The sequence below is a fragment of the Balearica regulorum genome, chromosome 1 (assembly GCF_011004875.1).
Source record: "Balearica regulorum gibbericeps isolate bBalReg1 chromosome 1, bBalReg1.pri, whole genome shotgun sequence".
Classification (NCBI taxonomy): Eukaryota; Metazoa; Chordata; class Aves; order Gruiformes; family Gruidae; genus Balearica; species Balearica regulorum.
The window spans coordinates 218,535,471-218,548,939 of record NC_046184.1 but is presented as its reverse complement, the minus strand read 5'-3'; the positions used below and the strand labels follow the sequence as shown (position 1 = coordinate 218,548,939).

Genomic DNA, 13,469 nt, shown 5'->3' with positions numbered 1-13,469 from the left:
GCCAGCGCGGTACCCGAGGTGTGCAGAGCTCTTGGGGGGCACAGGCAGGGAGGGACCGGAGCCGCCCAGCACGTTCACCCCGAGAGCATCACAGCTGCTGAGTCAGGGTGTAAAGAGACCTCCTCGCTACGTCTGGGAAACGTCTTCCAGTTAACACACGCTGGACAGAGATGATGCAGCACATCTTCCTGTGCTTTCAGTACGAGGTGTGGCCGTGACAAGAGATGCCACTCGGGAGAAACAGGAGAAAGCCCAGGGACCCCTCGGTGCCACAGGCTGGCCAGTTCAGTGACATCCCACTTCACCAGCTGCCACGGATTTTCCACTGGAGCCTCCAGCTGAAGCAGACAGGCCTCCAGCACGTTCACCTGCACAAGCCTCCTACTATCCTCCCTCCACCCACGTTCTTCTCCCTGGGCATGGACTGATAAATGAATGCGCTCACGTTCCTACCTGCAAACCAGCGCTCGCCAACAGGTGTGTTGCATGTGAAATGTAAAGTACTCATGAATTTCCTGTGAAGGCAATTTAAGCTACTGCTCAATCCTGCCTCTGCAACAGGCTCAGGGGGTGAAGGTGGCTGGTCGCCCCAGCTCAGCTCTAGCAGCAGCAGGAAAAACTTCAACTACAGTACTCGCATCGCTTAGGTCATCTCTCCCCAACCTCACCTCGCTTTGCTCCGTTTTGTTCTTCCTGACCAAGTTTTTAGGCTGCATTAGGCGTCAGACTGATGATGATCAGCACATCATCTTAAGGATGGACCAAGTGCAACTGGTGCAAAGCAGCAGCAGGTCACTGCTGGCCCGGTACGGGACCTGCTGCTGCTCTCCAGGAATAATCACCTCCCATTTCTCAGAAACAGATGAATAGGGTTTCAGCAGAAATTGGTTAAATAAAACTCATGCCTTAGCAATACTGCTACAGCTTACGTAGCAGTGTGTGATTTTTAAATGAGTGTGACATTTACCTCTGGAATTTTATAGAGTGAACATAATCTACTGCTGAGAAACAAGCAATGCCATCTGTCACTTGAAGAGGTTAATCAATAAGCAGCGATACAGCTCAGCTACTGCTCTTCCTGGCCCACCAGCACTTGATTGCTGTATTAATAGCTTTAATGTAAACACACAATGCAAACGTGTAATCCCAGCTCGGGGAGGAAATCCTGCATGCAGTGTGGGGGACGGAATGGCTGTTTGCACTGCTGAAACAAATACTGCATCAATCCCTTCGATGCACAAACACAAAGAGGAGAAATGGCATCCTTGTTCAAGATAAGCTCTCCTGCAAACTCAGACCCCAGTCAGACACCGGTGCCAGCCAGCTTTTCCAGCAGCTACATTTTTTCCAGAAACAGAAGAAATAGCTCGGCACCATCTCGTAACCCAACCCCAACAGTTTTGCAGGCTAAATTCCAGGCAGCACCTCTCCCCTCCGTGGCTGATCGTTCCAGTCTCAGCCCTTTCTGGGAACACTTTTGCCGTGACTTGGCAGCATTTTCCCAGCAGAGACAGGTTCTGCAGCCAGCCCGGATGCGCAGCAGCCCAGGCCAGGAGCTCCGTGCCCCGCAGCAAGCGGGAGGGCAGCTGGGAGCAGGGACCGGCAGCGTCCTCCCTCCCGCAGCACCCCGAGCCCAGCAGCACCCCAGAAACCCACCCCCCTGCCCACCCAGCCTGGAGCTGAACCAGCAAAGGTGGTACTGGGGGGGACCGCTGGACAGACAGACAGAATATATGGGGGGAAAGGGAGGTCTCCTGCGTGAGGATGACCAAAGGGGTGGCAGACGGTGGGGGTGGCTCACCAGGGTCACTGATTGCGACAGGACGAGGGGTAACGGTTTTATGCTGCAGGAGGGGAGATGGAGATGGGATGGGAGGCAGAAATCCTTCCCTGTGAGGGTGCTGAGGCCCTGGCACAGGGTGCCCAGAGAAGCTGTGGCTGCCCCTGGCTCCCTGGCAGTGTTGAAGGCCAGGTTGGATGGGGCTTTGGGCAAGCTGGGCTAGTGGAGGGTGTCCCTGCCCATGGCAGGGGTGGCACTGGGTGGGCTGGGAGGTCCCTGCCCACCCAAACCCGTCTGGGGTTCTGTGATCACAGCTGAAATACGAGCGTCACATCAGCAGAGCTGGGGCCAAGGGGGAAAGGCACCTGGGGACAGGCTGCTCACTTGGGAGGTGGGGGCCTAAAGATGGGAGGGAAAGCAAACCCTGGATGGGGGGGGGCTGCCCGGCAGCCCTGCACGGAGGAGGGACGGTGCTGCTCCTCCCCTGAGCGCGGCGGGGGGGGGGTCTCCCCACGGCGGGAGCGGGACAGGACCTTGCTCCAGACGTTCAGCAGACATCCAAGCACCATCTCCGCTTATCTTCGCCAACACCACCACGTGAACGTGCCACAGAAGAGTTCAATCATTCTTTGAAAACATTCACTTGTAAATTCAACACTAAAGAAATAAACAAGATTAATGCCGGCCCCGCTTCCCATTCCGGATGGATTATCACAACATCCTCTTCCTAAGGAGCAGAGCTGGCAAGTCGCTGCAGGTACGTAATTTTGAATCCCTTTTATTTCATGCTTTGAGAAGGCTGCTAGGCTGACTTGTTCAGACGGTTTGCTTTCCACCCGCCCACAGCTATCACAGCTTGTCTCCCCTTTGCTGTTTCCTCCACCGTTGCCATTACCTGGTTTGCCCAGCTCGCAGCCGGCACAGCCGCCTGCCCAGCCACGCCGCGTAACGCCCGAAGCAAAGGCAAGTGTAGGTGTTGCACAGGGAAATACCTGCCAGCCCCACCTCGAGCTGATTCACCTCCTGCTCCCATCCCCAGTGCCAACCGTTCTCAGCTCCGCCACACAAGCACTTGTCAAACATCCTTCCTCTTCAGCAGCTTTCGCTCAAGGCAAGCCGATAAGGAAACTAAGGAAAACTCAGCTTGGATGCAAACGTCACCATTCTGCTTCCTAGAAATTTGCTTTGTAAGATACGGGTTGACCAGAAGAGTTCGAGTCTTCATTCCTGGGAAGAAGCGTACGGCTAACAAAGGCTAAATTCAGCCAAGCTGGCTTTTCTCTGCAGTTCTCCAAAGAGAAGCAAAGGGCTCCGCAGACCACAGGAGGAATTTGGCTGCTTTGAGCAAGGAACTCGCCTCTTCCCAGCGACAGCGCTCCCACCGCTGATGTCCACCTTGGTCACTGCCTCTACGCAAGTGATTCAAAGACCGGTAAATAAAAATCCAGTTGATCTGAAAAACTTAGCTTTTCTCCCCACTGTTTGCATGCTTTCCTACGCTGTGAAAGCTCTCGGGATATTGCAGGTTCAACCCACAGTGCCGAGCACGTCACCTCGCAGGGCGGACAGGCTGCAGATGAAGAGAGCCCTGCGCTTTCCAAATGGCCTTTGGGAAGATAAAGAGGGGAAAAAAGGGGCAAAAGGAAAAAGTACAGCTGTTAACAGCTGTTACAGTTCAAACTAAAATTCACAAAACCCACTATTTGCCACAAACTACTGATTATTTTCCCCAAACGCGTATCTCAGTACTATTAACCGACTCAAAACCGAACAGTATGAAGCAGGCTGGTCAGCACGGCAGCGGGGGCTTCCCCGGGAGGCATTTCACACCAACTGCTTTGCTCTGCACAATGAATGCCTGCCCTGCACGCCAGGCCACCCAAAACAAACCAACCCACCGACCCCATAGTTCTGAATTTGCTAACAAAAGTGCCTGGAATTTGGCGAACAAGTTATTATCGTTTCAAAACAGCTTAAATTGCTTTTTACTGAAAACCTCGGAGGGATCCTGCCCATCTGCTGGGAGGGGCGACCGCTCACACGCCGAGGAGCGTGCAAGGACGGCCACTATCTTTGTACCAGCCGTTAATGTACACATTAACACTGCTGTGACACAACCATTTAAAGCAGGATATAACGTGTCTCCCGTGCTCAGTTAATATCTCTTATTTCCTTCCAAGCGCCAACACAACCGAAAGGATTCATTCAAATCCCAGTTACCGAGCCTGCCGCACAGACCGGGAAACGAGGTCGTAGCGGAGCGATGCACCTACAGTCAGGAGCGTGAGCCTGGCCCACGCGCTGCACGATATCGCCAAACTCAAAAATTACTTTCCCAACCCTCCGTGCGTGCGGAGCGCCACTGGTACAGCTCCACCGAGCACCCGTGGTGCAGGAGGCACACCCGCTTTGATCTCCGCGGTGTACACCGCTGCCATGCACGACCGTGAGCGCCAGACAGGCACTACCAAGGTACCAGTCTATAAAAAAAAAAAAAGACACGGGAACTCCGTAAATCAGAGTACATCACGCAGGAGTTGTCAGCACGAGGAAGCTGACGGAACTATTGCTTCTGTGCTCAGGAGCCAGCGAGAGTAACTGCTGTAGGACGAGTCGTCTTTTCCAAGGCAGAACAGTGGGAAAGGCTGCAAGTAACGACAGGAGAGGTGTTCTGGCTTCAAATACCTTTTCCTGGGATAGTTCTTGTCAAGCACAGGCCACCCAAGAGCAGCTACGGCAGGCTGCCCTGCCCTGCCCCGCAGCAGCGATGCTCGCCAGCCCCGGGCTCCCCACACGGCGTGGGTCAGAACAACCGGGGGACGTTCAGCTCTCCGACCGCTGCTGCCATCACTGCCCGTAGACCTACATCAAGCAGAAAATGACGGCGTTTTTCATGTGCAACGTCCGTCCGTCGTCACCGCTGCCTGCGCAAGGAGGGAGGGGACGGGGCTCTCCCAGCGCGGCTGGCATCGGTTTCTCCCTCTGACCGCCTGCCAAGGCTTGTGCCCCTACGGCGCGTACCGGCTGCCGGCGGGGTGATCCATCGGGGTGTTGTATCGCCAAGGCAACACAAGATAACCTCTACACTCTCAATTTTCTTGCTGCTTTTTAACTTGTCCTACCAGAACTTTGTGTTGTTTTAGCTATTTAGCCCCTGGATCTCTCGCCCTGTGCCAGAGGTACAGCGAGGCTCTGGAGCAGAGGTTTTACAGCCGAAGCTGGGATTCTTTGCGTCCAGTTTATTGCAACTTAAATCACGCTGCATTTCTCCCTCGCCTGCAGACGGGCTGGCACAGCCTGTTCTCCCTGCTCACGTGTGGCCTCTTCTGCTCTGCTGCTCCTGCGCCGCTTCACCCCTTCGCTCCCAGCACCAGCGGCCGGGCAAACCCGGGCGTGCCTCCTGCTTGCAAAAGCTGCGGGGGAAAAAGCAACGTACGCCGGGGAAAACTCATTTCTAGACTTCTTTTTTTCTTTACTTTTTGGGAGAAAGGAGGAAGAATGGACACGACTTTGCCAAGGACAGCAGTTGTTACGCATTGACTGCACGGCGGTGATACGTCACGCCAGGTTTGCGGCGCAGCCTTGGTTTATGTTTTAAAGAAGCAAGGTGAAAAGCTGTGCGATAGCGAAACCTTAACAGTAACTTCAGGTGACTTAAGCAAAAGAGTCCCATCAGGAAAGATACCGATTCAAGGCCTCAATTTTTAAACAAAAACTTTCACAAAGCTTCACTTTGGGAATAGAGCCAGGATGGATTATTAGAAAATCAGCAACTTTACAGCAACTTACATAAGCCTTTGTAACGTAAGAGAAAAATCTACATACTCAGTAAATGCTACACCAGCTGTCTATGTTAAGGTCGAAATATCAGGAAAAAACACATCAGAATTACTAACTTTTTAATTTCCCTACGCAAATTCACTGGATGGGTGATGCCGCCTTCCTTGTGCGGCAGCAGACGTTTGCAGAGAGGAGACAGGGAAGGAGGAGAGCCTGGGGGTACGGCTGCGGGACAGGCACCGTTCCCTCCAACGCTGGCAGCGGCTGCTGTCAGCCGAAGCATAAAGCAAATACAGAAACGCCTCCGTTCTTGAAAAACCCAAACCAAGCTAACAGCTCCATACATTCCCCTGATGGCACCTGTCATTCTTCTGTCTACGCCAAGCTTCGGTCCTTTCGAGTACTTGAGCACTTCTTTTGTTTGCTAGCAGATAATTAGGTAAAGAAACTTTTATAACCGTGCTGATTTTCAGTGGCAATCGGACGGCCGTCAGACCGGCCAGATTTCTCTGCTGCCCCCTCCTCGACTTGCCAGGTCCAGAGCTGCCGCTCCTCAGGGAGCCCCCAGACCTGCAGCCCTGGGGGTGCTGGCACAGGGAAAGCCGCACGATAACGCCAACGGGCCCCGTTGATGCGACAGAGCTGCTTTCCTGTCTAGGTGCAGGTAATCTAAACACAATCCAGTTAACCGTAAATATTTAAAGTGGATGGTAAATCTCACAGCGATAAATTAATCTGGTATTTGGTTAAGAAATTCTATTGCTTTAAACAAATAATGATTCAGCGGATCTCGAAGTACTTGTCAAATACACTCTTAATTACAATAAAGGGAAATAAATCGGCTATATGGGAAGCTATACCAAAGAAAACGCGGCTTCATCCACCCAGGAGAGTGGGCACCAAGGAATGAACGCCTAACAAAAAGCAAAAAAGGTTAGTTCCTCCAGAAACCTCCAACAAGGGCCAGCTCCCGTCCGGGAAACATCTCCTTTTCCAGGCACCCGCTCCTCACACTTCTGTTAATCCCCGCACAGACATTCAATAAATAAAGAGTAACATCGGGACAACAGCTAACAATGACCGCAAACGAGAAGGGCTGGGGGAACGGCAGAGACCCCGTCCCACGGCGCACCGAAACCCGGGTGATGGGCGTCAGGGTGCCCGGCTGGTCCCCGGGGGCTGAGGTCCCCGGTCCTGGGCAGGCAGTGGTCGGGCAGCGGCTTGGCAAACCGTGGCACAAGGTGCCTAGCTCTCAAACTCATCACAGCCGGCGGATTTGTGTCCCAGGAAGCGGAGCCATGGAAACCTCTCCCGAAATTCCCCCAGGCCGCACACAGGTCTCACTCCGTCGGCCTTTGCAGAGGCGGCCAGAAGTCACCACGACGGATAACGCAGGGCACAGCATTTTGAGCCCAAATGGTACCACTGTGGTGCCTTGAACCACCTGCGAGGAGACACATGACTCAGTCTCCATCACTTGAGAGTCATAAAGAGTAATTTGTATTCACTCTTCACCAAAAATATCTCTTGTTTTGAATTTTACTGCATGTTTTCCTAAATTTCCCTCTTGTGTTTCACCTGATGTTGTGGTGTTTTGTGCTGGATAAACTCCTGAACCACAGGAACAGGACGCCAAGGGGACAGAGAAGCAGCAATCGCTTCATCTTGCTTTGATGATAATTTTACCACACTCCTTCGCACTTGGATTAATTACAGAGCTGCAACCCTGCAAGCAGGCAGACCTGTTTGCAGAAGGCAATGGCACGTCTGGAGTCTGGCATAGGAAATCAGACCTCCTGGGGTGACAGGAGGCTGCCGATCAGCACGGAAACGGGCCAGCAGCCCCGCTCGGCTCCCTGATGCATTCTGAAGCCTCTGCAGCAAGTTCCAGGAGACATCAGAGAACAAGCTCTCTAGCCCCGGGATGGAAAAAGCTTCACCCAGCTTCCCGTGGCAGCGAGGACCCATACCTCAGTACCTGCATACAATCCCACGGACAAGGAGAGGTCTCTGGTTTTATGAGCCTGCAGGAAGCAGTCACGGTGCTCCCACCTAGGCTGATTTTATTTTAATGCTTTTATACCCGCACTCAACAGAAAGTATCTTTAAGAGAGAAGACAAAACCCTTGAAATCCTGCACCTGCGAGCCACATCCGCTGCCGGCAGCTTTGCCCTCTCCACAGCAGGGATGGCCGGAGAGCCCTCCACTGCCCGTACGTATCCGAAAGCACGGAATCGATCACCGCCCGGCTGCTTCTGCAGCTTCGAAGCTCTCGAGCGCTTCCCGAAACTGCGGATTGCCAATGGCTGTTGCAAACCGCTGTTTCGCAATCCGTTCCTTAAGGAATCCGTTTTAGATAAACAACTTCTCACCATACACTGTAGTAGGAACCAGAGACAAATCCCTTCAGTTAACCAGAAAACAGCAAGCATTACCTTCTAAGCAGTGTTAAATCTCTACTTCAGCTAAAAATTGAAAGGGTATTTCCTCTATTTGCATACCTGGTATGCACGCAGGTGGCAAAACCTGTACCAAACCCTTACTGACCTGAAAGCACCCGACCAGGATGGTTCACTGCACGCTTTCATCTGCGCGACCGGAGGAGGTTCACAGCAAAACAGAGGACATCAAACATGGAGAATGGCCATTAATCTCCAACCATTACAAGTCATTTACTTTGCCGTTTACAGAGCATCCAAGAACTGCGTAAAAAATTCCCCTCCCAGCACGGGAGTTACCAGGCTCGAGCCTTTGTCGGTCGAGCAGTGATAGCAGGCGCTCACCCGACGGCTCCGCCACCCCGAGCCGTGCCACTGACCGACCAAAAAGCTGCGCTTGTAACACAGCCCAAGTCTAAATAAAAAAAAAAAAAAAACAAACAAACTGTGCCTGAATTAATACATGCTTTTTAATAACTGGAAGCAAAAACTGGCTGATTGTATAACGATTTGCCTCACTGCGCCTTTTCTCAGGAATCTGGACATGGATTGAAAACAAGAAGAGACTGCACCACCAGTGGGACTTAAAAAAAAACCAAAAATAAAATTGAAGTAGCAATAGAAGCAGCTTCTCACTTCCCCCCGGCCAAGCGCTGGGCAGCCCAGGGAGGGAAGGCTGGAAAAAACCCAAAAACCCTGAACTTCTCCATTAGTCTGTTAGCACCCCGTGTCCCGCAGAGTAAAAGTACATCCTCTCTGCTATTCCAGCAGCGGACAGTAGCAGACGCTTAAAAAACCACGTAAAGAAGAGAGGAAGCACTAAGTGGTATTTTCACTGCTGCCAGCAATCCCGAGCCAGAATTTGCGCCCAGACTTTTTCATTTGCAGCCCGGTAAGAAAGTGCCCCGTCACGTTCACCTTAACCCTCCCGCACAGGGACATGAGATGGCTAGAAGGGAAAGGGGAGCATCGCGTCAGAGGGCTCAGATCGCGTACGGGCAACACGGTCTGCCTTAAAAACCCATCTCGCCTGCACGATGCCAAGCAGAAACAGGCCCTGATCAAGCAAGGTTTCTGTTCACCTCACAAGCACGTCGAAAGCTCATGAGAAAGACATGAGTAAGAGGGAGACAGACAAAGTACCTTTAATAAAGAGACAGTAGACATGAGCCAGACGGAACGAATGCAAAAGGAGCACCCCGAGCAGTGCAGAGATAAGCATCAGAGAGCTTCAAGATCGCGCCAACAGACGCCAAGAATCAGCATCAAAGGAACTCAGTCCCTTGCTCTCATCCATCCTAAATGCCTTCCCATCCAGCCCACACTGCCACTTCCCTCGTCCAGAGGTGGGTGATCTGCAGCCTGAGTCACGGACGGAGCCCCGGGTCCCCGGCAGCAGCTTCCCCCTGAGCTGCCCCCAACAGATCAGCTCCCCTTCGGGCAGCCGAACCCTCCCCAGGCGCTCAGCACCACGGCGAACGGGAAGGCTTTACCCTACGGACAGGGGAGATCCCAGCAGGATGGTGGGTCTGCAGCCCGGCGAGCAGCCCGCCAGAGATGGAAAGGCAAGCCCAGCAGGCAGGGTGCCGCCGGTGCGGAGCTGCTCCCACCGATCCATGGGAGACCTGTTCCTGTTGCGGGGGAACGGGCCCAGGGGTGGTTTCCCTCGGGGAGGCTGCGCAGGGCAAAGCCTGGTTCACACAGATCTATCTTCGCTGTTCAATACCGAGCGGACGCAGATCCTCTTGACGAGCAGCCAAAGGACTTTGAATGTTGGTACTTACAGAGAGGAGGCCCAAACAGCACTGTGTCGAGAGCTTTCAGCTGCAGCTTCTGCCTGTGGCTTCGGTCTGTCATCTTCAGAACACTTCCCATCATGGTAACATTGTTCACTGCTAGCCTGTAAAAAAATTATAGATATAGAAAAGGATGTAGGCATGGTCATATCCATCTGGATTAATAACTGACCAAAAATTAGTAGCATGGAGACTACAGGAGGAGAAATGCAATGAGCAGAACCAGAAAGCTGCCTGCTTAGGCGATCAGGACAACGAAATCCCTCAAATATTGTCACCTCTGAGACAGGACACCTCTACGAAAGAGTTAAGCAGCACTGCCTTTGGCTTTACTTGGAGAGCGAAGGAAAAACCAAGGCCATGGCTATTCCATTAATCCTGACAACCTCAGTTACTGATTTCCTAACAAAACTGATCTCCAACAGTTTTTTTAATCAAATCTATACTGCTAGCCTTCGACATCTTATTTCATAGACCAAGACCATACCTCTCACCCAGAAGAAACGCATGCACACCATGCACTGCCTTGGAAACCTTGTTTTATTCCCAGTTAATCCCTCCCTCCCAGTCAGTTTACATCCCCCTTTGCAGCGACAATAACCTTTGCCCAAAAAACTGCACCGAGTTTTTTCAAACCTGTGGCCAACCCACAGCCAGTGCTTCTCTTCAGGAACACAAAGCCTGGAAGTCTCCTTTGCTGGAACATCAAGGGGCGCGAATTAACACCAGCACACACCAGTGCTGGGTGGTGCGGAGATACGGAACCAGTAGCCCTTGAACTGGGAACTGAAACACTACCTAGATGCAACCCGGAACGCGGCGATGCTCCTTTGCTGCGGCCGACGGACAACAGAAAAGCTCTGTGAGCGGGCTGGGGTTACGAGGGAAGGCTGTGGCAGAGCCAGGACGCAGCCTTGGGTCTGCTCCATTCCAGGGCAGGGTTTTAGCTCTAAATACGCAGCTTCAAGCGCAGGCAGGGGACGCTTAGCACACGAGCCAGCAAAGGACAGTGTTCACACCCACGCGGTTCGGACTGCAGGCTCTCCTTTCCAGCAGATGCACACTCATGGCTAAGTCACTCCCTACAGCAAAGCCGAAGCCTCTGAACATAACCGAAGCGGAACGGGAATTGGACTTGGCTCTGTGCACGCCGAGGAACTGCACACGATGTTATCAGCCGCCTCCGATCTGTTTTTCTCCCTGGCACACCTCCCAGAGGAACACAAGACAATGCAGTGAGCACTGACCTGGGCATGGCATGTCCACTCAGCTGCAACTTTCTGAAGGTCTCTTCGTACTGTGGCAGCTCTACGTAGGTAATGAGCCACTGAACCACCTCGTCAACTGTCCAATTATACACTGTAGGAGAGGTAGAAAACAAGCAAGCAGCTTAATATTTTTACTAAGCAACTAAAATTATCCAGCCAACAACAGCAGCGTAACTTCACCAGACACGCCTCATCCTATCACCTTCAGCAAAGGAAAAATACCTGCCGAGTTTAAACGCATTCCTATGAAGTACACAGTGAGCTGGGACGGGGACATTAAGTCCTGTGGACTATTAGACGAGAAACAATCCCCCTGGGATGCTGCAGGCAATCCTGCAGGTCCTCAGCCTCCACCTGGTTGCTCGTGTGATTATTTTTGCTAGTCTGTTCTACACACGATGGGCTGCTACAGGTTTTAACAGACACCACCGCGCCGCGCAGAAGGACTGGTGTTTTCCCAGCAGCAGCCTCTGACAACAAACATTTCACGGTGGTTGATTTTACGCCGCACTTCCAGCTCACCAAAGAAAAACATGCAACGAGGCCATCAGGTAAAGGAGCAGCCTCAGACAGCGCCGGTGCAGGTGATGCTTCACTGGCCGCCTTTTGCAATGTCACCCCAAGGGCCCAGGGTAGAGATCCTCGGAGAGGCAACACCCGAAGTGCCGGTAGATGACAAGTGAAATCACTTTGTTTCCTGTCATCCAAGTGATGGTGCTGTCTCCAAACTCCCAATAAAGTACGTTCATCCTCACCACGTGCCCAAACCCCCGAGAAACTGAATTCAGCTAATGCATCTGGCACCAGGCTCTGGAAGCCTCACCCCCTCCTCCAGACCTCTGGACCACACGAGTATCAATCCAAAAACAGCACAGTGGAGAAATGCTGTTAAAAAAAATGGTTGTAAACGACTTGAGAAAGGGATTTGCAGGAGGAGGAGGAGTGGTGCAGCAGCCAAGACAACCAGGTGAACTTTCCTCCTTGGCTGCCTCACCTGTGGATTTGTGAATTGGTTTTGGAGCTGACACACAACTCCAAATCTGCAGATAAGGAAACCTCCGGAAACGAAGCTTCTGCCTTTGCCACTCAGTTTTGCTGTACTTACAGTAAAGGTGTGAAAGCAAAGAAAATCACACAACAGATTTTTTTTTCATAGGACAGGGTGGGGGGGTTGCTACACTTTAATTTATCGATTTCTGTCTCTCCTTAGCATGGGCTGAGCTCTTGCGGCATTCACCCAGTCTCCAGCAACCCAGAGCGCTGTGCTGGACGTCACCACTGCTTGACGGCCACCACCTCGCACGCGCTGGCCGAACCCCCATCGATCGCTCCCACGTGCCCTTCCCAACAGCCGCGTGGAGAAAAGGCCTGTTTGCTGCCGGCTCCGAGGGCTGCATCGCTGCCGGGTTCCGAGCTGCGCGGCCGCTTCTTAAACGTCAACATTGAGTTGTCCCACAAATACGAGAAACATCTTCCAGCTCACTCCAGCGAGCTAAACGCCTTCGACGGAAAGATGACAGAGCGAGAGCCAAGCGCTGAGCCAAGGAGAGCAAGACTCAAAAAGAAGGTGCCATCTCCACGCACGCTTGCGAGATGACTCACGGACGCAGGTTGGCAAACGCAAACTGCCCTCGCTTAAGGAAACTCCCTGCACTTACTGGTTGCTGGCCCACGAACCGTGGGAAACCGATTTCTGTGGCCACAAGCGAGATGTTACGGCTGCAGCAGACGCCCGGTCCCCCGGGAGGTGGCACTGCCAGTGCCCACCGGAGAGCCCTCGGTGGCAGGGGCTCCTTCTTTTTGGCCTTGCACATCCAGAAATCTTTATTTTGGGAAGAGATCACTGGGAAACACGCTGGCAGCGTCAGGCAGCACGCTCCAGTGCGACGACGAGCGGCTCCCCCTGCGTCCTTGCCGCGATGATCTGACCTGCTGCAGCGGCTTTGGTAGATCCACACTTACCAGGGCTTTATCTATCAAATCCAACACCTCGGCAGAGCATCGCAATCTTTATATTTTTGGATAAGTAGGGGGCAGAAACAGCTTTTTAGCTTACAGGCGTGACTGGGAACAGCAGCAATGGCAGGTAGGAAAAGCACTTGCTTGGAAAGGGAGGGCAGAGGGGGCAGAGCTGCCCCGCACCCGTCCCCGGGTGCTGTCTCAAAGCTGCTTTTCATGCGCACACAAAGGCACGGACCTTTCCTACAAGCCTGATTCTACCAGTTTTACAACTCGGGTTCAAACACCAAGATTAGGCTCCGTATCACAACTATGCTTTTAGAAGCTAATAATTTATTTTAGCAGCTAGGTACACAGACTGGCGAGAAGGGAAAACAAGAGTTGCAACTAAACGCAACACAAGGAGTAAAACCGTTGTGCCGCAGCAGCTCTACCAAAGACATGGCA

The 13,469-nt window shown here is 52.7% G+C and overlaps 1 protein-coding gene across 5 annotated transcripts in view; it reads right to left on the bottom strand.

The window, feature by feature from the left end:
• STIM1 (stromal interaction molecule 1) overlaps nt 1-13,469 on the bottom strand; it is a 98,516-nt gene that overhangs the window by 35,664 nt on the left and 49,383 nt on the right. For all 5 annotated transcript variants that reach the window (XM_075742739.1, XM_075742736.1, XM_075742737.1 and 2 more), the window contains 2 exons: nt 11,043-11,154; nt 9,784-9,899 (listed from right to left, as the gene is read on the bottom strand). In XM_075742739.1, the coding sequence (XP_075598854.1) occupies nt 9,784-9,899; nt 11,043-11,154 (228 nt within the window). The remainder of the gene's footprint in view (nt 1-9,783; nt 9,900-11,042; nt 11,155-13,469) is intronic.